The sequence below is a fragment of the Lates calcarifer genome, linkage group LG3 (assembly GCF_001640805.2).
Source record: "Lates calcarifer isolate ASB-BC8 linkage group LG3, TLL_Latcal_v3, whole genome shotgun sequence".
NCBI classification, from domain to species: domain Eukaryota; kingdom Metazoa; phylum Chordata; class Actinopteri; family Centropomidae; genus Lates; species Lates calcarifer.
The window spans coordinates 21,403,050-21,428,582 of record NC_066835.1 but is presented as its reverse complement, the minus strand read 5'-3'; the positions used below and the strand labels follow the sequence as shown (position 1 = coordinate 21,428,582).

The following is a 25,533-nucleotide window of genomic DNA, read 5'->3' as shown; positions in this document are numbered from 1 at the left end:
CTTCTCCCTACTTTTCCCAGCTGCTGCTTCTTCCAGTCCTCGTTGTCATGAGACTGATTGTTTAGGTTAAAGCGAGTTCACAGCTGTGTATTCATACGTATACATATACTGCATGTATGTGGGTGTATCTGGCAGTGTGCTTTTCATCATCCGTGCATCATTGTGCTGCTTAAATTGAAGCAGACACATTACTGTTGATCCGTTTAAGTGGAACCGATCTGCATGTTTTTCCCTGGAGGAGAAACTGGCTCATCCTCTAATACTGAGCTTCTTCACACCGAGCTTCACATCTGCCTTTTCTAGTGTTTTCTCTCTTTTGGCTACAATGAACTAAAGGTTTACTGCTCTGTTCTCATGTGTTTGTTATCTGATGTCAGGTGAAGTTCTGGGTTTAATGGTCAGTCTCAAATACTCACCACATTACTGGAGTTGTTCAGCAGAAGTGGGTCATGTTTTGACAAATGAGCTGATACTTTAACAGCTGTTACACCCTCAGCACTGAAACATTGCAACCTGTCGCACTCGTGTGAAGCTTTGAAGGGAATTTCTCATCATTTAAAAGTTAAACAAGGTCAAATCCAATGGGGCAGCTTGTTTGCTCTCTGATCTACAGACAGTACATGACCTGTTTGTTTCATTAAAAGTGCAGTAAAATACACCGGCAGGTTATGTATACTTAAAGCCTTTCTAAAGGGAAATGTGCTGGTTTCTCTCTTGCTAAGAGTTAGATGAGAGGATTGGTAGCACTCTCATATCTCTGCTGTAAATATGAAGCTACAGTCAGCAGCTGGTTAGCTTAGCTTAGCTTCCCTGGCTCTGTTCAAAGGAAACAAAGTCAGCGGGCAGTGTATGTGGGACTGGCTTCTCTGGAGTCTCCAGCACAAATCACAACTTGTCATCTTCACACTTCAGCTCTTGCACTGACTTGACAAAAGAGATATCATGTGATAATAAGTGAGTTTCAGTCAGTTCACAATCCTCTCGTCTAAACCTGAAGGAAAATAAGAATATTTAAGGTTTAATTCATCCGTTGGTTCTCTGAACACAGGTGTCTCTTTGAGTTTCAACCGCAACCATTAGTCTATTTCACATAAATTAAAGTGACTGTTAAATGACAAGCAGTTCTGATGAAGGAGTGTGATAATCCTCCAATGATAATCTATACATTATACATCTATAGGGACTCAGGACGCCGTGCAGTCGTCCACCTGAGGACCTTTAGATAGAAAGCAGCTTGAAACAGACCACACAGGAGCTTCATATCTGGACTGATATAAAATATTCATCCAGGATCTTTAATCAGCTTAAACAGCACATTTAACCCTGAGCTGAATCAGATTTGTGTTGTTATCTCACACGATAAGGACGAAACAAACAGGGATTTCTCTGTGCACTCGTCCACAGAGCCAAACAAACAGAGCGGCGCATTCCTGAAGGACCAGCAGGCTGCTGCTGCTGCCGCCGCCACCGCCTCCGGTTGTTGCCACGGTGACAATTTATGTCCTCAGTGACTGATGGATGCGGTGGCCCTGCCCTCGCCTCAGTGTGTGTGTCCGAGAGAAACACACAGAGAGAGGGGGATGATACAGTTCAACAGGGAGGACACGACTGAGTAATAAAGAGCAGGAGGATAAAACGACACGAGCAGTGAGAAGAATGGAGAGATGGTGTGTGTGCGCCCAAAAGAAAACAGATGTGTGTGTTGAACATGAAGGAGAGAGAGAGAGAGAAACAAAGAAAGCAAATGTATGACACAGAAAAATGTGTGTGTGTGTGTGTGTTTGGGTGAGGATTCATGCACGTGTGAACCCTCCCTCCCCTCCTCACAAATCCCCTCTCCGTCTGAAGCCTCTCTGCAGCAGCAGCAGCAGCAGCAGCGTTACCATAGCAACGGTAGCCAGGCGATGACGCTGGGCATCAGTCTCACGAACAGAACAAGGCCGAACACGCCCAGCTGCGCTGTTAGAGAGGAACGACTGTGACGTTTATTTAAGAGGAGAGGCAACGCCCACAAAGTGCAGCACAGGAGTGAAGGTGTGTGAGCGCTCCACAGGAGCAGAGGGAGGAAATATTCAACTACAGAGTACTTCACAACAGTACTTCCATTTTCTGATACTCCCTACTTCAACTCTACTACAGCTCACAGGCAAATTTCTTACTGTTTACTCCACTGCATGTATTTGATGTTTAGTTACTCTGCTTGTTCAGATGAATGATACACAGTATAATCAGATGGTGCTGCTGTTTGTACTCAGATATTAGCACGTCATCCGCCCCGGGCGTCTTTGTCCTGGTCGTCAACACAGTAAGACGTATCCCTCCGCCTCAGCGCGGCGAGGAAGCGCTGTCTGAACAAACACAAACACAAACACAGGAAATTTTGTTCTTTAACTTTGAAAAAGTACAAACTCAATTTCAGCTGCTGCAGACTGACATGAGCTTTGGCTCCTCTGCTACATATGGCATGTGAGCACTGTGTAAAATAGACATGAAACACATGCTTCACTCACTCACTGTAAATCATTTGAAGAGCAAAAAGGCTCTCAGTCCTCTGAGGTAAAAATATTACCGTCTCCATAACTGCTCAGTTTGTAACAAACGTGCAGACAGACAGAAATATGCTAAATCTGTACAGAAGAGCACAGATACTTTCATTTTATTTCACAGTTCTGAGTCTAGACGACAGAATCCACCGAGTGAAGACGCCTCAGATGTTTCACTGCAGTAACAAAAGCCCCACCCACCCTGAACACATCAGGGGACTCCTGCTGACATTAGAAGCGTACCCCACTTTCTTGTGTCTTTGTGTCTTTGGCTGCAGTGTCTCGGTGTTTTCCCTCCACGCAGCCTACTTTCTGAACACACATCCAGCAGTACCGCACTGCAGCGTCTGCCTTCTCAGTCTTTGTATTGGCTCATATTGAACCCAGGCAGTGGACCCAAACTGTATTTGCATGCCTGGGGGGCGCTTGTTTGGCCTCCTCTAGACGTGCTGGGGTGGGTAGGGGCGTATGGATCTGTGATATTGATCCGTCTCCTGGTTGTCTGTTGGCTCACTGCTGCGTCTGATGCTCAGGATTTATGTGTTTTGGCCGAGGAGCCGAACGTGGGCAAAGTTTTTATATAGAGGAATTTATCATGGTGCTTTCTGGTTGACTGTGCTCACTGTATATTTAATGTAAATGAATATGGGAGGAAATGAAACACTGTGTTTGTTAGAGTGGCAGGAAACTGTAAGCAGACAGGAGCATGATGGAGGTGATGAGGAGTCGGATGGTCTGGTTCAGTCAGGTTATTAAAACCTCCAGTGAGGAAGCTCTCCATGACGGCCGGGGTTTTTCTGGACATCCCATAATTTGCATGCTTTCCCTGCTCCTGTGTGGGTTCTCTCCCTCCAGCTTCCTCCCATGATCCGAGGACGTGGAGGTTGATTGGCAGCTCTGAATGAACTGTAGGTGTGAATGTGAGTGTGAGTGGTTGTTTGTCTTTACACTTCAGCCCTGCCAGACTGGTGATGTGTTCAGGGTCCACTCTGAAACCCTGTGTGTGGTTTCAGTTGCTGCTGTAAAGGAAAATGTAGTTTGGATGTAAATCACTAATATTCACCTTCTTCTGTCTGTCTCTTCTCTCTGTTCAGGGCAGCTACCCAGTCTGGGATGACTTCATCAGCAAGGCCAGCAAACTACAGTCACAGCTCAGGTAACACACACACACACACACACACACACACACAATATGAGAAAGCGAGAGACAGACTGTTCAATGTGAGAAATCGTGTGTGAGGAACGGACAAAACACCACGCTGACAACACATTTTAAAAACACTTCACACAGACAAAGAAAGAAACACATTTGCCAATAACAGCACATAGCTCCTCTTTGTCTGTCAGTGTTCCAACACAAAAGGCTAATGCTAGTTGTATTAGCATTTGCAATGTTAAAGTAGAGATAAACATTTGATCTTATCTTTGATCAGTTTTTGGTGTCTCTGTATTTGCAGCTCATTTCTGCAGCGTTCGTGTTGTCGAACTGATGAATGTACTTGTTGTTTCCTTCAGTTGCAGTGTGTTAATCTGTCTCCAGCTCCGCAGTTAACACACAGACAGCTCTTATTACCCTACATGTGTAACCTCATGTACAAAAATAGCCCTGACCAACACACAGACCGAACCATGAGATTAAAAGAAGCCAGTCAGACCCAAAAATCAGTCTTTACTTGACTGACGCTCATCTGTAGCTGCACTCTGCCCAAATTCAGATCTGCTGCGTCCAATAAGTCAGTGGTTCCCAAACCTTTTCTGTCGTGCTCCTGTTTGGAAGCCAGCAAAATCACCCGGTCAGTTAATTCCAGGCTGAAAACAGCTCTTTGTAAACCTGGAGACGTTTCAGATGCTACGTTCCTGTTTTCCTGCAGAGTTTGTTACAGTGAGACGTTATTTCATTCCTCTTTAATTGAGGATCAACTCCACCGCTGATGTTATTACTTGTTGGTTGTTCCTGTTGTGTAGAAATGTGTGCGCTGGTAGTACACACAAATACACACGTGTTGAGATTCTGTACAAACCTGAGCTCATGAAAATCCAATCAGGCTGCTTCATTAAGTGTTTAAATGTCAGACTCACCTCTCCCGTTCTGTCGCCTTGTCCCCAACTCTGTGGTTCACTGGCTCTGCACACACACACACACACACACACACACACACACACACACACACACACACACCATTGAAGGTCATTTGCACGCACAAGCACGTACAGGAAACGTGTGCACATACAAACTGCAAACATACACTTGAACCTTACTGCATCATAAGCAACGTTCACACCTACTTTCACACCTCCTCCAGCCATTAACCACCCACCAACACACACACACACACACACACACACACACACACACACACACACACACACACACACACACACACACAACTCAATTAACCTTCTGTGGCTGGCAGAGATTAATGATGTCACCACAAAGTCATTATCAGTGAGATGGATCAGCAGCAGCCTCCAGAGATTCTGCACTGGGCCAGAGGTCACCAGAGGTCAAAGCTGATTACAAACACTCTGACTGCATCTTTCCCTCCTCTTCCTCACACTGAGTGTTCGCCTGGGTGCTTTGGCATTTCAGGCTCCAGTTATGTACACAAGGTTAAAAGAACAAACCTCTGGTTATGACAGTTTAGCCCGTTAGCTACGAATCACATTGCTGCCAAAACACACGGTCCAAAATACATCAGACCTTCCAGGCAACCACTGCTGCCAGTTCAGTTCATTTCACCAGGAAAATCGACTTGCAGGAACTTGAAATTCACTTGAGAAGATAATTCATTTTGTGAAAGAGTTCAGGGATTGTTTTCCTTTGTGGTTCAGTCACGTTCTTCAGGGAAACAATAAAAATGTGAATCGTCTGCTGCCCTAAAAGATTGAGTTTTATTTGGCGTTCATGCACTACAGAGGAACTTTGACCAAAAACCAGAGAGGGACTGCACAGTCACAACATGGCAGGCTTTTAATCCAAATGTATTAATACAAGTTCAATATCAAGTGTCACAGCCGAACTGACAAAACCAAACTGAAATAGGATGTGATGTCAGGATACATTTGGTAGAGCATAAAGCACACATGTAGAACGTGTAGATCAGCAGAGATTACATGTTTAAATGTGATCTGTTGCAGCCGAACAGTGGAGCAAAAATTCCAGGAAAATACAATAAAGTAAAAGTAAAAACCAAATTTTAAACTAATAACTTTTAGGATATTTCTCTGTTGTGTTTCCCAGGACGACGGTTGTTGCCGTAGCAGCTTTCCTGGACGCCTTTCAGAAGGTGGCCGACCTGGCAACCAACAGCCGAGGTAGGATAGAAACGTGTGTGTGTGTGTGTACTGTCTACTCGTTGGTTTGTGAAGGTGTGTGTGATGAGCACAGATCAGTGATCAGCTCTTTCTTGTGATGTTTGGTCCTCGCTCACAGAAACAGCAGGACGTCTCAGTGCTCTGTGTTGTCATTGTTGTGAAGCAGTTTGCACGTTTTTCTATTGATTTTGTACTTTTCCATTATTGACTAATGATCAGAGGTGGCTGTCTTCCCGATCACTGGACCGGGACATCAATAGAGGATGCTTCCCGGACTGATTAAATGAGGCAGGAAGCCTTGATGGGCAGATCAGTTTGGCTGTGTGTGATCGTTTGATGTTGTAGCTCTGAGTTCAGTATTTATCTCAGCAGAAACCTTTGTCATGAATCCTGTGTGTTTAAGGTTGGCTGTGTGTGTGTGTGTTTAGTGTGTGTATTAGTGTGTGAGTCCACAGTGCTGGATGTAGGCCAGCTTCCTGTTGTGGCGACTCGCTGTCACAATGACAACATCGGCCGAGGAAACAATCAGTCACTGCCGCGATGATTCTAGGGCTGTGGGTCAGAGCCACTCTGTAATTGACTTTGTGTGTGTGTGTGTGTGTGTGTGTGTGTGTGGTGCATTGGCTGTTACACCTGGAGCAGTGTGTAGGATTACTGGTTTCTCTGTGCGGAGCCACACCCACACACATGGCCGACCTCCTCCTCCTCTGCCGAGCTCCTCGCACCTTGAACCAACAGAAAGTCATTTGTAGGCCTGATCCGGTTTCTGGCTGAAACCATGATCACAGTGGTTCTGCTCAGTGTTGAGAGCAACTCACTTTTATTCATATAGCACATTATAGACAGAGACATGTTACAAGAAGCTACATTTGTCAACGTAAAGCTTTATTTTGTTTGAGCAGTGCACAGTGAGTCTGCTCTGATAGATGAAGTATTACATCTAATAGGTCCCAGTCTGCTCAATTAGAGAGATTAGAGTTTAAAAAACACAGAGATGATGATGTGCAGTGGAGGAATGGATGAATGGATGGCTGGAGAGAGGAGGAGGAGGTAGAGGAGAAAAGATAGAGGGCAGATGGTGAGGGATGATGAAAAAGATGGATGGAGGGGGGGTGCTGTTGGCTGTCATGTCCAGCCGGCTGCTGCTGCCGGTGCTCATAGCAACAAAATGGAGATCACTGCAGGATTCAGTCTGAGCAACAGAACCGACGTCTTCCTGTCTCAGCGAGTCACATTTAGAAACAGACTTTATTTACCTGAGTGACAGAGAGCCAGGCCTTTTATCTCTGATTCTCCCTCGTGTTCACCTGTTGTCGTGATACAGTCAGTGTAATGTACATTTCGGCAGCAGTCGTGTCACCTTCACCGCTCTACTGTGTCTTTCTAACAGACGTGATGTTTTCATTCACCGGACATTAGCAGCGCCGAGTGAATAAAACACTTCACCTCTGACAGAGGGAGGGCCTGAGGACTATTCATTTGAAAAACGTGCAGGAAGAGCTGCTCCTTTAACGTTTCAGTTCCCAGCTTATTTGCATTCTGCTGCCGCGTAGTGACGCAGCCTGCCAGCAGAAAATCAACAGAAAATGATTTGTGGGACTGATTATGATTATGGCTGAAGTGATAATCACAGTTGTTCTGCTCAGAGTCGAGAGCAAGAATACTTATCGTGAGTGTTTCTTGCCCTCCTGCCACAGGAAGTTTCCTCTTTGGTTGGTGTGAGCGGTGACAGAACAGATGCAAACAGAGTGAAGTGGACGATCGTCTTATCAACACACACACTGTGGAGATAAGGCACAGTGGCTGTCCTCCTTTCTCTACCTGACTCTCTAATTGTTCGTGTGTTTCTGTGTGTGTGTGTGTGTGTGTGTGCTGGTCTGTGGTTGCTGTAGCAACCTGCTGCCAGTGAGGATTTGGTTCTTAAAGGGCCGGTGAGGGGCGTCGCTTTGACAGAGGCCTCGTCCATATGTCAACACCTGGTAACTGGGTCGGACAGAGGAGGAAGAAGAAGAGGAAGAAGAGGAGGAAGAGGAAGAAGAGGAGGAGGAAGAAGAGGAGGAAGAGGTGTAGCTCTGTTTGCAAGAAACATCATTTTCATGTGGAGCTGGACCAGAATCAGTTTTAGTGGCTGCTTTGAATATTGTTAATTTCCTTCCTTAAGTTTTTTCTCATCTAATATTTTTTTGGTTTTATTGTTGTCATTAACATTAATAGAAGTGAGGATTACATCCAGTGCACCTGCAGAGCTGCTCCCTCACACTAAACCCCTACAACAGCCGACATGTCAGGTCTCAGTGAGAGAAATCTGACACAAGCCTGCCATGACAGGATGAGGTTTAAATCAGGATCTGAATTAGTCATTTAAAACATTTCACAGGTTACAGCTTGAAACTGAGGTGGATTCTTATATTCCACCTTCAGTCACGTGCTGTTGGAGCTTCTGTATCCTCTCAGCAGCCTAACTGCTGGCTGTAAAAACCACAGTAGCCAGATGTTATTTTCAGGTTAAAACCATGTTGTGGTGTTTGCAGTTAAACTGTGTGAGTGGAGCTGATACGAAGCTGCAGGATAAAAACTCCCACTGCTCCTGTTGAGCTGCAAATTACAGAACCTGAACTGGTTTCCAGCTCCCAGTAAAGACAGGTACCAGCATCGTCTAGAGTTCTGGATCATTTAGTCCATGTTTGATCTAAAGTCCATGCAGGGTGAATGAATGTCTGACCACAGTGATCTCTGGGACTTCACTCCACTTCTTTCCAGGAGCTGCAAGAACTTTTCCAGCGAACTGAAAAAGTTCAACACTGTGTGGAAAAACGGTTCATCTTGATGATCGTAAACATGATGTGTAGCTTTTAGCAGATGATGTTCACAAAGCAACAGAGAGAAGAGAGTAAAGCTCAGTGTGTGAGGAAGCTGTAAATATGTTCTGTTTCAGACAGACTGTGGTGTAGTGAGTCCCTGAGGAGGCTGCTGCAGTCAGTGTCCGCAGTGGCCGTGTGTGTGTGTGTGTGTGTGTGTGCACAGATGGCCCTCCTTTGGCAGCTCGTCATTTAATGATATCATCTCAGGCGCAGGTGAGTGATGTCATATCTGCAGTGTCCACTCGCCAGTTTTTAGGATTTTCATTTCAGGTCACATCGAGGTACAACATTCAGACACACACAGAAAACACACGTAAAACAGACCGTCAGAGTCTGTTTCCAGATGTTGGTGTCTCCAGAGCTCAGTGAGGTCTGATCGAGTCACGTCGCTACAGGTTTGATAAGTAAAACCATGTGGCTGTGGAGTCAGGAAGGAGTGAGTTCACAGACTCCAGGCTAACATTAGCTGTTACCAGGATAACGGACCTGACTCTCCCACTGTCGGTGGTTCTTCTCAGAGAGTGTTTTTCAGTTATATCAAGACATTATTTATTCTCAGCAGACGTCCTTTATGGCAGCAGCAGAGGTTTCTGGGAGATTTGTGACACAACTTGAACTCCTCTCTTATTGGCTGAAATGTAAACATGGCTGGAGATGCAGTGTTGTATGTAGAGCTTGTGATGTAAGTCGTGAACATCCCTCTGTACAGTCACACATCTGACTGAGTCCAGACACTTTCTCCACCTCTGTCCCTCTTTTATTTACATGATACTTGTCTTTGTTTTGTTTCCCTGCCTGGTTTATCTTCCCTCATGATTCTGTACACACACTGTAGCTACATACAACATGTGCCCCCATACTTCAGGGTCCAGTAGGAAACTGGAGTTTCACTGTAAGCTGCTGCTGCTTAAAACAAATCCTAACAAACATATTTTGATTCTAAATGAACCATTTGCAGCAAGAGCACAATAAACGTGATGACTTCTAGTGAGAGGTAGCCGGTAAAGAAAAGGTCAGAGGTCACAGCAGCCTGAAAATGTACATGTTCTCATAAGAAACGAGCTGAAATGTAAAATGATCTGTTACCTTTTAGATTGTTAGAAGCAGAACTTGATCACAGATGAAATCAAAGTGATGAGGATCAATATTTAATCTTCCCAAAAGCTCATGAGATATCTGTAAAATTAAAAATGAATGCATTAATCAGAGTGAATGTGCACTTTCACCTAGTTCATATTTTATTTGTTGAGTTATCATATATTCACACATGAATATGACTAATGTCCTCTGCAGGCCACTGTAAGTAACATGTGGGAGATTATTGTAGTTTCACTCAGATTTTTGAAATGTCCAATTATTAGGAGAGAAAATGCATTTCCCTTGGAAAATGTGTGTGAATGCTCCAAGCATCCGCACTGTTCCTCTTCAAATCTTTATTCGTATTATTTTTTTCAAAAGCTATAACCACCCGTCCACTGCTGGACTCGAACCAGCAATCTCATGCTTCACAGGCGACTGCTCTACCCAGTGCACCATGGAAGCCCACAGGCTGCTGTGTGGTGCTGCAATGACTTGTAGTAGTAAAATAGCAAAATAGCATAAAAGCATAAAAGGTGGAATAAGCAAAACAGTAAAAAGCTTCAAAAGTGAAAGATTTTCATAGCAGAACGGTTTCTACAGCCTGAAGTGCTGAGGCCACTGCTGGACTCGAACCAGCACTCTGAAGGTTCATAGACGACTACGCTACCTGTTGCGCCATGGAAAACCACAGGGTACTGCAAGGTGTTACAATCAATTGTAGTGGAAGTAAAACTGCAAACTAGCAAACTTGTTGTAAATAGCAAAATAGCATAAAAGCATAAAAAGTTGAATAAGCAAAACAGTGAAAAGCGTAAAAAGTGAAACATTTTCACGGCAGAAAGTGCAGTGAAATTTCAGAGTCTGAAGCGGGGATCGAACCGGGAACCTTGGGATTGGGAAAGCTCCCAATTCCTTCAAAATTTGTATAAAATCATACAAGCATTAGATCAAAAAGTTGTATAGAAGCAGGAATGTCCTGAATGAGCTGAACATTTTGATACCTGAATGGTTTTAATAGCACAAAGTGTGCGGGACTAGTTAGACGCCGAAAAACGTACGGAAGAAGTGGCCAAAAGTTTACGGAAATAGAAGAATTAATTACAGACAAGACCAAAAAAACTGCAGGTTGTGTTTGTGAAAACAACCAAAACCACAAACATCTGTGCCCAATAAAGAGATTTTTCTTCAAAATACTTTCAGGCAGTGGAAAGACAAATCTCAAGCAATTTATTACACGGCTCTGTAACGTTACCCACAAAAAGAAAAAACACCCCCAAAAAATCGAAGGGCCAGAAAAGTCAAAGTTGTACCAGGATCAGAGTTTAATTTAACAGACATCACAGGACATATTATCCTGAGGAGGCTGATGTCAGAAGCTTAAACTGGACCCGAGTCAGGAGGTTGAAGTTACTGTAAAACCAAACTCTCCGTTCTTCTGTTCCAGCTCCAGATTCTTCATCCCACCAGCCGAGTCACAGCAGTCTCATATATCTGAGGTTTCTCCACCGCTGAGGTCAAACGTTCACAAACACAGGCCGTGACATGTCACTGCTCAGAACAGTTATCACTATTTTTATTTACTCCTGTTGCTACGAACCTGCCTGCTCACGGCTGTTTGATTGAGAGGGAGCTTAGAAAAATTCAGAGGAAACATTTGTTCATTCTTGAGCTCTGCGTCTCCTGCAGATAACCTCCCGCAGCGCTGAAGACGTTTGCCATTTTTTGCTGAAAGACCCTGAGAATGATCAAGTGAGGACTTTTTTTAATAGAAACATTTAGTGGTGATGTTTAACTAAATCTGTTGTAGAGGAGGAAACAGACTAGTTTCTTCTACCTAATGAGTGGAGAAAAATCCCAGAAGGAAAAACTAAAATGCTGCAGACTGATCAGAGAGAATTGGATGAAACTACAACTTGTTTGGATTTTTCCTTTCCCAATAACAGTGTTGGGTATTTGTCATCTTATCAGGGTCCAACACTTCTTAAATATTTTGAAAAGCACAAATGAAAGTCAAAAAGAGTCTTGGAGTTGTGGTCTGTTCTGGCCAAAACCAGGATCCCAGGATCAGGGCTGCAGTCAGGACCACTTATGTCCCTGTCCAAGTATGAACAGTTTGAGTATGTAGTCAGGTATGAGTCCAGGATGAAGTCAAGTCAAAACTGAGTCCAAGTGGGATTAAGTCCAAGGCTGAGATTGAATCAGAGTCAAGTCCAGACAGGTGAGAAACAAAAGTGTCCATTTCATGTTTCTCAGTTTGTCTACTTCTAAACATTTAGATTCATGAAATCATAACTTGCAGTGAAAATATTGTTGTATGAAGTGACGGCAGTGAAACCTCTTTCCTCGTGTTTGTGCAGAAAATGCAGTACATGCTGTTTCATGCAGCTTCCTCTGCGTTAATGCTGGGAACTGTTAGGACCAATAAAGCTGCAGTGGTAACACTGGTTCACACTGGGCCAGAGACCAAAGCTGCTACAGTCCTACCCAGAATGTCCTCTGGGATCATTTGGGAAGTGTCTTCAGAGACTCAGAAAGGGGCTCAGAGTCTTTTCACGGAGCAGAAACCTGCACCAGGTCTGAGCTGAGGAGTCTCAGTGTCTGAGTTTTAAATCTGATCATAGGTCAGTTTTCTAAATGAGGCTCCAGGTGTTCCTCGTCTCCTGTGCTGTTTAATGTGAGAGCAGAGCTGAAGTGACTGCCAGCAGCAGCAGCAGTGTGTGGTCTTAAAGGGCCTCATTATGGTATGGCATCGCCACGGCAACAGCAGCAGCTGCCTGGTTTGACGTCACGCAGAATGTGAAGAAACACACACACATTATCACACACATGGAGCGAGTGCAGGCGACCGTGTAGACTTACTGTACATCAGTTCATGTACATGGATGAAGCCTCCAGTTAAACAGCTGGTGCAGGTTGATGCTTGGATAACTGGTAAATTTTATTTAAATTCAGGCATTAGTTTGGAAATTTTGTGTTCTCAGATTTGTAAGTGGAAAAAAACTTCACATGCTTCTGTTCAAGATTTCTCTAAACCATAGACTCATAAAACCTTTTTAAAACACAGAATCATTTCAAATCTTTAGATTAAATCAGTCTGTTTTTGTTGTTTTTGAAAAGTTGACATTTTGGAGTAATGGTTTGGAATCATTACTGAGCGTTTATCATCAGATGTTTGGTAGTTTGTGTTCAACTAAATACATGAAAAGTAAGTCAAAGGAAAAACAAGACAGAAGGACAAAATCAAATATGTTACATTAGAAAGCACAAAGCACTTTGTTTACCACCACATCAGACCAGATGACTGGTGATAATCCTTCATTTCTCATAATCCCACAGCTCCGTGTCTGTACTGTCTCCACACAGGAATATACCTGGTGTCTGTGTGAGCCAGCCTGAGGGTGTGTTTGAATTATTAAGCAGGGGTACCCAGCAGGTGAGACTGTGTGTGTTCTTTTCATCTCCTGCACAAACTGCTTCTAATTAGTTATGAGGCCCCACCCATCTGAGGGAGCATCAGAGGGAATAACTGAGCGCTCCCTCTGCAGGTCTGGACTCGGGCGTTGTGCAGGTCTCTGAGGAGACAGGCGAGGAAGGAGGGATGGATTTGCCTCACGGGCGTAATAGAGATTCATAGAGTTTGGTTTTATCACTGAAAGAAAGAGTCAGACTTTGCTTATTGTGTATTTTCACATCCATGTCGAGATGAATGGAGAGAACAGAGGGAGTGAGGAAGACCTTAAAAAGGAGAAGAAATAAAAACAAGACGCGGAGAGAAGCCAGTCGTAGGAGACGGGTAGCGTCTGTCCCTGCAGAGCGGTGGTTGTGGTGGTGACCAGCAGGAGGTCAGAGCCATTTGTAAAGGTTGAGCGGCTGTTAAATAATTCACCGCTGCAGAGATGAACTCTGTGTACCTGCTCCTCTCTGTCACTCAGTCTCCGATAACTTCATCTAATCCTCCTGAACTGAACCTGTGGTCTTACTCCATGACCTTTACCTGCTGTTTGATGGTTTCCACTGCAGTGTATTAGATGACTCTGACTCAGGAGTCGGTAGAGACCAAAGATGGAGTTTAAAAAAAGAGTGAATATTAGACTTTAGGATGCGACGCACTTTTCTCCCACGTGTTTGACCGACAGTAAACTCTTCACTGCAGAGGCTGAACATTTTGTAGATGATGAGCCAGTGCTCATAGAGCTTTGGCAACAAAAACCTGGCACATGTATCCTAGTAACCCCCACCCCACCCCCGCCCACCGGCTAACTACACTGCTGACGACTGCTGGGCAGACAGGAAAAAACCAGGTTCCTCTGGAGGGCTGTGGGAGGGACATGATGTGCCGACGGTTAATTCACAGTTGGTTTACATGCTGGCAGAGAAATGGTGGTGTGTGTGTGTGTGTGTGTGTGTGTGTGTGTGTGATGGCGGTGTGCGTCTCCCCATCTCCAGGGAGCAATGGGAAGATCAAAGTATGTCTGGTTTAACAGACGACAACCAATCAGTGAAGAAAGAGATCTGCCCGAACAGGCTCTGGGTACACACACACACACACACACACACACACACACACACCTGAGTACCCAGGCAAAATCACCACTGTCAACACAGACCTCCCGCACAGTTCATTACAAACACAACATGCACACACACACATGAAGCCGTCATCAAGCTTCTGTCAGCTAAAGTTATATATTAACAGTTTGATATAAATGCAGCATTAAAGGAACAGTCAGTGTATTTTATGTGTGTTTGGTCTCCTCCACCTTTTATGATATTACAGTGCAGTCAGTCAGCCTGTGCTGCAGGACTTCTCCTCCTCCATCATCAGTTTTATTCTTTGAATAAGGAGAGAAGAGACTGTTGCTTTTCTCCAAGGAGTCTTTAATAGGATGTGGTAATCAGCTCTGTGTGTGTGTGTGTGTGCAATTTACGCTAAGTGCTTCGCCTTGTGTATATGAAGATAAGGTAGAGCTACAAAGAGACACCTCACCCACTGTTATTACCTCTGTCTGTTTGAATGTCTTCCTTCTTCTCTGTGCTTTAGTAGCTGCTGTTTACTGTCAACACGTTGACTTGGCTTCGCTGCTGCACAGCTCTGCTGCTGCTGATAATTACAGCAAAACCTCTCAGACACTGACACGCTTTGTTTTGCATGAATCATTGCGAGATGATTTAATGATGTAATAATGAAAATACACAACTGAGTGTAGAAAACACCGAGCGGTGGATCGAAACATGGCGGCGCGTTCACCCGAACACTTTTCACACCAGTGTTTCAAGCTGTGATAATACAACTGCAGATCCTCAGATATGGAGAGCTGTTAAACCAGAAACAGCCGTCACATCACCACCAGACTCCACTGATGACAGCAGTCATTTTACCTCAGAACACAGGAGCTGCTGGTCTGTTGCTGCCTCCATTGGTTAGCTTGTTTGTGTTATTGTGTGTTTAAGTGGTGGAGGAGGCTCTGAGATCTGTTAAAGGACCACGCAGTAACACAAACAAGCTAACAGACTGAGGCAGTGGTTTCAGTAGCTCCTGTGATCTGTGGGGTAAAATTCCTCTTTTCCGTCAATGGAGTCTGGTGTCTTTGAGCCCAGTGATAAAACAGCTGCTTCTGGTTACACAAGGATCTCCTTGATACAAAAACCCTTGTAGAAAACTACAGTTTTGTGCTCTTAAGGTGACTGTTGTGTCTGCTTCTGCTGCAGCGCAGGATGCGTCATCGTTTTCAAACAGCCTGAGCAGCATCAGCGTCTTTACAGGCCAGGTCCAAGTCTGAGGTGGCACAGGCTTTTAGCACTGAGGTACAGGCCCAGCTCTCTGGCACACACACAGAGGGCAGTGGGTGTACACAGTCAGCCTGCCAACGCTTTCAGAATACAGATTAGTGGTGAAATAAGAGCTCTGGTTTCGCTTGGGGGGGCTGGCAGCAGCTCGGGTCAAACAAATCAAACGCTCACTTTACTTTGTTTTAGTCTCAGTTCAAAGAGTGTGTGTGTGTGTGTGTGTGTGTTGGCTGAAATCTGTCGAGGCTGCGGACAATACTGTTGGATTTGTTTTAAAATGTGGGGATTAAAGAGCGTCTGATATCAACAGGATCTTGTTTCTGCATTCCTGTTCCTCTGCAGATCGAAGCGTGTTTCCACCCGCCTCACGTGTGTGTGGTCAGCCTTCGTTAAGCGTGCGTGTGAGGGGAGTAACCGAGCAGTGTGTGAAAGGCCTGATGGCTGAGGGAGGTTGGTTCGTCTCCGCGTCCTCCTCTGAGCTGCTCTGTTTTCTCAGCTGTCAGAGGAGGAGAAGTAACCGAGCCGTTCGCCTCGATCCATGAATATCTCCCCAAATATTCATCCCCTGCTCCTCGGAGGACGATTAATCTGCTGCTGGCAGATGACAAGACAAGTGATGCTGCAGTTTATTTGTTTAACTATTGTACCCTAAAATCTCAGCCTCAGATTCACTGTGATGGTTCACTGACCTGTAACAGGGAGAAAGCAGCCTCTGTCGTTCCCACTCTGCTGCCTGAACACCTGTTGTTCCTCTGTGTAACTGTGGTTCTTCAGGTTGGATCTCCCTCTGACTGAGTGAGAGTCAGCAGGTTAAACTGCTGGAATCAGACCAGAGAGTTCAGACTGATGCTGAACTGTACATCAGTTAAGTTTTAACCCTTGATTGAGGCTTCACAGTCGGCGCTCTGGTTAAGAAAGGGACGGGCTCATGGCTGCAGAGGGCGCTGCCATTAGACTCAACAAAGATATGATCTGTGTTATCTACCTGCAGCAGGTCAGAGCAGCTGACTGGAGAGCAGCTGTCTCACTGCTCGTGATTGACAGTTATCACTGCCTGTGACAACCCTGTCCCTCCCCCAGGACACCAGCTACCACAGCAACAGGTCAACAGATACGTGGGCTGATGTACAAAATCTGTCCCCTGAAACAAGACTGATCAGTGAGCAGCTCTTTCAGGCAGAACGATCGTCCTCACAAACACAGGCTCAAACTTTAACCTGCACTGAAGACTTTTAAAACAAGTCGTTGTGAAAGGCTGGTTATTGAGGATCATCCATCAAGTCAGAGATGAGGCGACGCTGACTGTCCGACACCCGAGAGCAAAACCCAACAGCAGCAAACTGATCCATCGCTCTAACTCCAGGACGTAACCAGAGAGGGGAGATATTCCCAGGAATATCCACCTATTTAAAGAATCCCAAGACTCTACTGTAACCCCCCCAACACCACACACACACACACACACACTCTGGCAGAAGGAATCCTAAGACTGCAGCCTCCACTGCCAGGCATCTCTGGACTGCTCCCCTCCCTGGTTCTGTGTGTGGTATTCCTGGACCGTACGACCTCGTCGCCCCGCAGGAGCTGCAAGGAATTCTGTTTACTCCTCTAACGGGGACTTGCCAAAAACTCCCACCTCCCTCTGACTGTAACCTAGTTAAAGGTGAATGCCGACAAGTGTTTAGATGTGTGTGATGTGACAGGGATGGAGACATTATCACCCAGTTAAACTTCACTTTAGCATTTCATTTTGCCTCCATGGCTCATATTGAAACTTTGGTTTCCCACGTTTCATTGCTTCATATTGACATTGTGAGAATATGACTAATCGATCTTTTTAGCCTGAGAGGTGAAATATCCCTCAGTGCAGAGTGCAGCAGCTACTTGCTGCAGCTGTAAGTGAAGTAGCTGAAGATTCCTTTAAAGAAACACTTCTATTCATGGTGGAGGAGTTGGTGTTAAATATGAGTCGATGTTTGCTTTGGGGAAACAGCGTCTTACTCTCCTCGCAGCTGAGCTGAATGTGACCTCTCCGACGTGCCGCTAATTAGCTATAAGTTGGTGTTTCGTGCCTCTGCGTTAAAGAGATTGGCGGCAGCGACACCTCTGCTGCTTGTTGACACGTGAGACATGTTGAAGTGGTGGAGTGACCTTGGCTATATGGACAGAGAGAGAGAGAGAGAGATGCTGACTGATGCAACCACCAGGCAACACTACGCAGCTGTTTTAACACTGACCATCACCTGACTGGTTTAGCTCTGCCAGGCGACAGCAGACTGACGTCCAAAGTTTTTTGTGGAAGTTATAGTTACAGTTTTCCTCTCTGATGGTTGAGGTGGCTGTGGTATGTTTAAACGCACATGTAAATGAATGTGAACTGTAAGGTTTGTTAGCTCTGATGCAACAGTTGCAACACTGAAATATGAAGCTGTCATTCACCCGATCATTTCACTGTTATTCGCTTTGTGTCTCAGATTAAACAAGAGAAAAAGAGCTGGATAATTAGCATTAGCATCTTAGCTGTTGGAACTGCTATAGTCAGCATATAGAGAAAAGAGCGCCACCTGCAGAAATATCTGACAGATTTTAACATATGTTTCATTTTTCTCTGCCATCCTCCTGTCTTCTCCTTCTCCTCTAACGTTTCCTCCCATCTGTCCTCTGTGCTTCCTTCATCCTCCTCTTCCTCTCCTCTCTCCTCCCTCATGAACCAGTTCTCAAAAATAGCTCTCCAGTCATAACCTCCCTGTAGCAACAAGACAAGAAATATAGTCTCGTACTACAGGACAGTGATTTACTGCCTGTCCTGCTAGGCCACTGTGTGTGTGTGTGTGTGTTCAGCTGCTCCGGTTCCTCAGCCCAGTTCCCCCAGTGTTCGTGTGGAGCAGCTCCTCCTGGGGGAATGTGACGGCTTGAGTTCACATCCCAGTCGGACGGAGGGAGACGGGCTTTAAATTCCAGTCTTAGATTCCAGGTCACCTACTGTTCATTGTGGAGCTCGACAGCACGCTGATGCACGACACCGTCCTCCGGTTACAGCGCCGAGAGCTCTGAGACGGTGAGGTTATCGTCTCGGAATAATCGCTCTTGATACTCGGTGTGGGTTTGATGCAGTCATTTTCCTGATTTGGGAATTACACGCTGAGAAAATAAAGAAATGTCATCGACCCTCTGACATGAAGACCCTCGAACACGGTGCTCAGTCTCACTCATTTGATTCTCAAGGTCATTCAGGGTAGTGGAGCACTGTGTGTGTTCAGACTGAGCTCAAAGCAAATTAGTCAGTGCAGTTGGATACAGGTTGACGGAGACCTGTCAGGAGTCACAACTTTAGTTCTGAGGAACAAATTTATCACAACTGGAGGGAAAATTTGTGTTTTTCCCAAAACCTAACGAGCACAGAGAGAGGGGGGGTGTGCAGGTCTGGAGGAGACACGTTGCCTGAAGAAATCAAGGAAGAAGTTTTCTTTGTCTTCAGTTTGAACACACCTTTAGACAGCGGGAGCAGCTGGCTGTTAGATACAGATAGATGTGAGGGGTGGCTGAGACGACGGAGGAGGTAGTCGTCTGAGGGGTCAACAGGGCGGGGGTTTGACGAGTTTAAATCAACATTCAGTGGATGGCTGCACTTACTGTTTGATCAGTTCCTTATTTCAGTCGTAATTCTGCAGATTGTAGACAGAATATATTTAGACTGAGTTCTTATCTGGCAGCTTGTGTTTGGACGACTTTTAACATCTGAGAGCTTTTTCCTCTTTTGTTCAGTGAAAACATGGTTTTTATGGAAAGATGAGATGAGCCTGTTCCTCGAAGTATCTCTGCTGAAAAGCTGTTTATCGTTTTGGCAGAAGTTTCTACAGATTTTGAAGGAGACCCAGCTCTGCTTCACAGAGGCATTTTGCAGATTTCAGCTGCTCTGTTAAACCATCGCTTATCCAAGGAAGACTGAGCAGAGGGTGGCCTCTCTATTTCTATCCCATCCTTTATGTTCCAACATTCAGTGTTTCCCATATGTTAACATGTTTTGAAATTCAGTTGGGAGGAAATTTGGGGATTTTTTATGAAGCCAGGAAGTCTTTTTTTAACATTAAGATTTTATGGTGTCTCATTGCCCCAGTATCAGTACAGCTCTAATTCGTATCTCTTCTTCTCACTGTTTTGATGTTGACTAATGGCTCGTTTCCTGCACGTTGACGTGGTCAGGTCTTCCTCTGAGGGGATGAGCGGGTCGTGTTGGGCCTCACATGCAGATGAGCTGCTGTGGAGCCTCGAGGCCGTTCAGTCTGCAGCTGCAGCCGAGATCAGAGTGAAGCGGCTGTGGGTCAGACAGAGACGCTGCTCTGTCCCAATAAATTGGGTCAACTGGGTCTCAATGCCAGTCATCACACACACACACACAGGCCCAGTGTGAGAGGGCCACAGTCGGGTCAATCAGCTGAATTGACCAGGAAATAATTGACTGATTTGACCCTGCAGGAAATGTGCTAATATGGTTCCTGCTAATACCAGGAAATTGTGTCACCAAAAGAAATAGCTTGGTTTGTATCTAAAGGAGAACTGATTTTAAAGAGAGTGCAGTGTCATGTATTTGCTGAAGACTTGTCCGGGCAGCTTCTTGGCGCTGTGAGGAATACCATCATGTTGAGTTGTCATCCTCCCTTTGTTTCCACTTTGCATCATTTCTCAGTTTAAAGCTCAGGTTTCCAGGCTCGGTGCTGGGACCCTGTGTGGGTTCAGCTCACACAGAGTCCAACACTGGAAGTTTCTTCATATTTTTTAAACAGAACTTCTGTGAAAGTCATTCGGAGCTCTGTCCAGGCTCTTGAAAATCTCATTCAAATATAGTGTCACATTTGAATGACACATTTGAAAGATTCTTATTCAGCCTCAGTGTTAACTGGAGCTCTTGGCCTAAATTTAAATTGTAGCAGCTAATATTATCAGCACTGGCTCCTAAAAATGAAAGCAATAAAAATCCTGCAGTGGTAGAAAATTATTCATACTCTAACTGCTGAGGTCCTGCAGGACGTACAGTAAAACAGGGTCCAGAAAGGTCGAGGAACCCGGGCTGACAGCATCTGTGGAAAACCTGCCCCGGCACCTCAGACGCCAAGTGTTTGAATAGATCTGGGAAAACTCAGGAGCTACAGTCGCCCAGTGAAAGTGCACGTTTTCTTTGCACTTGTGCCCGTCTTTAGTTCACGTCCTGCAGCTGTAAAGTAAGAAGAAACGAGGAACTTCACAGCATGTTTGACTCATAAAACCTTTGAAACCAGGCTCATTTAGACGTCTGCTTTTCAACTTTCAACATCTTTTCCAGAGAGCAGTTTCTGCCACTAGGAACTTAAACACAGCAATTCTGAATAATATCATCCTTTAAAAGCACTGACTCACTGCGCTGCCTCCACAAAATGATTGTTTTGTCTGCAGTGGGTCACTGGTGCCCTGCTGGCTGATGGGAATTTAGCCTGGACTGGTACATAAGTATAACACCTTGTTTCTCAGAGGAGCGCAGCAGAGAGGAAGAGACGAGCTGTGAAGAGAGGAGGTAACACCTCGTCTGAAGGTTAGAAGAGTGGAGGGAGGAAGAGCGAGGGAAAGGATGCGAATTAAGCAAAGAGAGGAAAGGGGAGGAGAGGAAAGAGAAGGATGACGTGTGAAGAGAGAGAGGTGGCTTGGCTGCTTTACTGAGGAAGGATTTCACCATGACGGAATAAAAAGCACTAAATCCATCCATCTATTAGTGATGATGCTTATCCCAGAGGGTCACAGAGAGGTCTGGAGCCAGTCCCTCCTGACACCCTGGACCGGTCTCCGGCCTGTCACAGGGCAAACAGCCACTCAGGCTCACATTCACACCTGTGGCAAATTTAGAGTCGCCAGCTGAGCTGTGGGAGGAAACCAGGGAGAAGGTGCAGACTCCACACAGACCGGCTTCAAACCCACAACCTTCCTGCTGTGAGGTGATGAACTACCACACCATCGGAAAGTACAAGTACCTCAAATCTGTACTTACCACGGCTCTGAGCCTCAGTGAGCAGGAGGACGTGTAAGAGAGTTTAAAGCTGTGATAACCAGAATAATAAAACTGATTTCAATTCAAAATGTATAACAAAACAAAAATAAAAAATAAGAAAAGCTGAATCTTTTTCTCCACCAGAGTCGGTCACTGACAGTCATATTATTTTATTAAATCATTTTATTAGATGACTCCCGGTCTCTGCACCTTCTCAGGAGGCTGACGAGACGAAAGGAGACGGGAGGAGAGAGTGATAGAGAGGAGGAAGAGAGGAGGAAGAGAACATGTAGACAGGAGAGGAGGGAAGAGCAGAGGAGAGGAAGAGGTGTCAGTGGTGCAATGCAGTGCTCACTACCCCACCCCAGACATACACACACACACACACACACACACACACACACACACACACACACACACACACACACACACACACTCGTTTGTAAACTACACTTGTGAGGACATTTCATAGACGTAATGCATTCTGTAGTACAACAAGTTAAAGACTAAGTGTGAGTTTATTGATTTTAACATAACGATCAAACTGTTTGTATTTTTCTTTAGAGCTGAAGAAGGTGGATGAAGTTTAGGTTGTAGTTTGGGAGTGGATGTGGTTGTCATGTGCAGGAATCCAACCATGAGCGTGTGTGAGTGTTGGAGGTGCTGTCGGAGCTCCAGGCTGACAGGCTGAGGTCTGGTGAACTCTTCCCCAGGAGGGAGTGTCTGTCTGGGGGAGAGAGAGGAAGACCATCTGGGCTCCTCGCGGGTGCCTGTGGAGCTTCTGCTGCTCTGACAGTCAGATCTCAGATGGGCTCGTTCCCACCCCGCTGGAGTGTCCTTGAGCAAGGCACACACACCGGATCCCTATCAGATGCAGAGCTGCTGTAGTGGAGATGATGGTAACCTGTGAAGCCAAAGAGAGTGCGTGTAATCCTCTGGTCTTTACCTCTCAGAGACATATTAGTGCATGTTACACCTGCCTGTGTGAGGAGAGGACGGCTGAAATGAAAATGCTGGTCACTTCTTCATCGTTAGCTTTGTGAGACACTGACGCTCCCAGTTCATTCATACACAGATATCTGGAATCAGCGACTGCAGCTGATGATTATTAATGAATCTGCTGATTGTTTTCAGGGTTGATCAGTTGGTTGTTCGGTGACAACATTCGTGTGTATGGATTAAGCTTTTCCTTTTATTTTCAGCATCAGTGTCACAAACCTTTGACTGATCTGCAGCCACAGTTTGACAGATTGTGTGTGTGTGTGTGTGTGTGTGTGTGTGTGTTTTCAGGAGGGACGAGGGACATCGGTTCAGCTCTCACCAGGATGTGCATGAGGCACCGCAGCATTGAGGCCAAACTCCGCCAGTTCTCCATGTGAGTAGATCTGTGTGTGTGTGTGTGTGTGTGATGAACAGGTGTAGCATCTCCTCCCAGCTCTCCATGGCAACCTGCTCCTCCCCCTCCTGCTTCAGCTCTCCATCCTCCATCTTGCTCTCTCCCTCTGTCTCCGCCTGTATCAGTAAAAATCATGACCCAGATCAGTTTTATTCTCATTATTTGTTTGTTTTCTTTGTGGACCCGACTCATCTGATGGATAACTCATCTTCTTCTTGCTTGAGGCGGCTGTGTTTCACTCTCCCTTCCTTTCTGTTTCATCCTGATATTCTCAGTCCTTCATCTCCTCTCTCCTCCTGCTTCTTTGTCTCCTCTCCCTCACCTTCTCTCCTTCAGACCGAGCTCCGTCCTCCCTCTCTTCCTCATCTTCCTTTCTCCGCATGAGTCCATTAACTCTCCCAGTATGGAGGGAGAGAGCCAGTCAGATTGAAATGAGGAGATGAGACCTCCAGCTGAGTTAGAAAACACACATTCAGTAGAACTGGAAGATGTAAACAGGCCACACACAGCAAACACCCACATGACAAACATCCATCTATTTCCTGCAGCTAAGCAAAGTGTCCCAGACGTCCTTCACCCCAGCGCTGTCCTCCATGGGATGTGTAGGTGTATATGGGAGATGTAATCCCTGCATTTTGCCTTCAGGATGTCTCCTCTCCTGATAATGACAATACTAGTCACATGTTGTTTGAAGATCAGCTCAGACGCCTTCAGAAGCTTTTTGATTTCCTCGTGTTACTTGCAGCTTCTTTTGACCAGTAAATCAGCAGCTTTACCTTCTCAGGTGTAGCCCCATCCTCAGCATGACGGTCCAGTGAAAAGCCCTCATCACACCTGACACAGCACCACCTGCGCTGTCAATGTCACAGCAGACCCTGAGATACATTCACTCCTTTTTCAGTCCTGATCAGGAGGAGGCGATCCACCATTTTCAACCTGGTCTGCCTGTGTTTACATGTCATTTTTGTTTTGTTTTGTCATTAAGGAACTTCCATAGGCATTCAGCCTGGTAGTGCACACACACACACACACACACACACACACACACACACAGAGCTCTGATCGGTGTGTGTTTATGTCTGTGTGTTTGTGTTTCCAGGGTGTTTCTGGACTGTCTGATCAACCCTCTACAGGAGCAGATGGAGGAGTGGAAGAGAGTAGCCAACACTCTGGACAAAGACCACGCCAAAGGTACAAACACACACAAGACACACACAAAAACACACACACGTCAGACTCACTATAGTTGTGAGGATGCTCACTAGCCCCCCTTTTGTTAGCTCGTGTACCAGTTCTCGTCGGTACACCTGCACACAGTTTTTCAGGTAGATCACCATCTGTTGCAGGACTCTTTGTTCCTCTGCTCTCTGATGAGAATTCTTACGTACTGAATCTGTTAGGTGTGTGTTTGTTTTCATCTCTTGTTCTCATCAGTCTGTATGTGTGTGTGTGTTGTACAGAGTATAAGAAGGCCCGTCAGGAGATCAAGAAGAGATCCTCAGACACTCTGAAGCTGCAGAAGAAAGCAAAGAAAGGTTTGTCATCTCTGGTCTGTTTCCACAACAGGATGAAATGCTGCTTTAAAGTCACACATTTGTAATAACACAAGTGTTATGAGAGTGTTGAAAGGCTGGAAATACTTTAATATGACTCAGTTAGAATTAAACCATTAGTGGGATTCAGAGGGTAATTAAATCTGCTGTGTTATTTAAAGGGTGTAACTGGATGAAGACATGAGAGAATTTTAAATTAATGTCATATTTCTTTTTCCTTCTCATTCCAACTCACTGCCTCGCCTTCTGACGATGTCCCATCATGCTCTGCTCTGCCCAGCTGATGTATTTGGTAAGTTTACACACCCACCTGTCTGAGATCTGTGATCACCACAGACAGTAGGGAGACTATCAGACAGGAAGTTCTGCTGGTTTCGGCACACCTGTGCTCCTCTGAAACGTTCAGCCCTCCATCAGACATCCGTCTTTTTAGATTCATATCCTCGGTCAGCTGAAATATGTTCCCACGTTGTTTAGATGTCTGAGTGACTCACATAACCCCAAAGCCCCAACACAGCCAAGAGCGGAGCCACACTAAACAAGTCGTCAAAGAGGAAGGTTTCCCAGCTTGTTTTGTAAAACATGACACGACAATGTGACTCAATCCAGCCACAACACAACGAAGCTACCACACTGACTTAACCATGAAGCAGCGCACTGACGATCTGAACAGTGATTCTGAGCTAAAGGAAGAGCACAGTGTTTATTCATCTGCTACCAGAAAATAACCGAAACTGACCTGGGGTCAGTTCGACAACTAAAAACTAATTGAAAACGTCTGAGCCCGAGGGACAGTCAAACCTTAATCTGCAACTGTTTTGCTAATGGATTAATTGTTCATTGTTAATCTCAGTTTTCCAAAAACTAAAAAGGTCTGGTTCCAGCTGCTCCAACACGAGGACTTCCTGTTTGGAAAGTGAACTGGACTTTAGAGTGTTTGTTGAACAAATGAAGGCTTTATTAGTAAATGTCACGTTGAGCT

At 45.3% G+C, this 25,533-nt stretch overlaps 1 protein-coding gene across 2 annotated transcripts in view; it reads left to right on the top strand.

Annotated features, from left to right (window-relative positions):
- LOC108887575 (MTSS I-BAR domain containing 1) overlaps window positions 1-25,533 on the top strand; it is a 45,654-nt gene that overhangs the window by 2,499 nt on the left and 17,622 nt on the right. For both annotated transcript variants that reach the window (XM_018683017.2, XM_018683018.2), the window contains exons 2-7: window positions 3,638-3,699; window positions 5,785-5,858; window positions 22,893-22,977; window positions 24,098-24,189; window positions 24,459-24,533; window positions 24,832-24,843. In XM_018683017.2, the coding sequence (XP_018538533.1) occupies window positions 3,638-3,699; window positions 5,785-5,858; window positions 22,893-22,977; window positions 24,098-24,189; window positions 24,459-24,533; window positions 24,832-24,843 (400 nt within the window). The remainder of the gene's footprint in view (window positions 1-3,637; window positions 3,700-5,784; window positions 5,859-22,892; window positions 22,978-24,097; window positions 24,190-24,458; window positions 24,534-24,831; window positions 24,844-25,533) is intronic.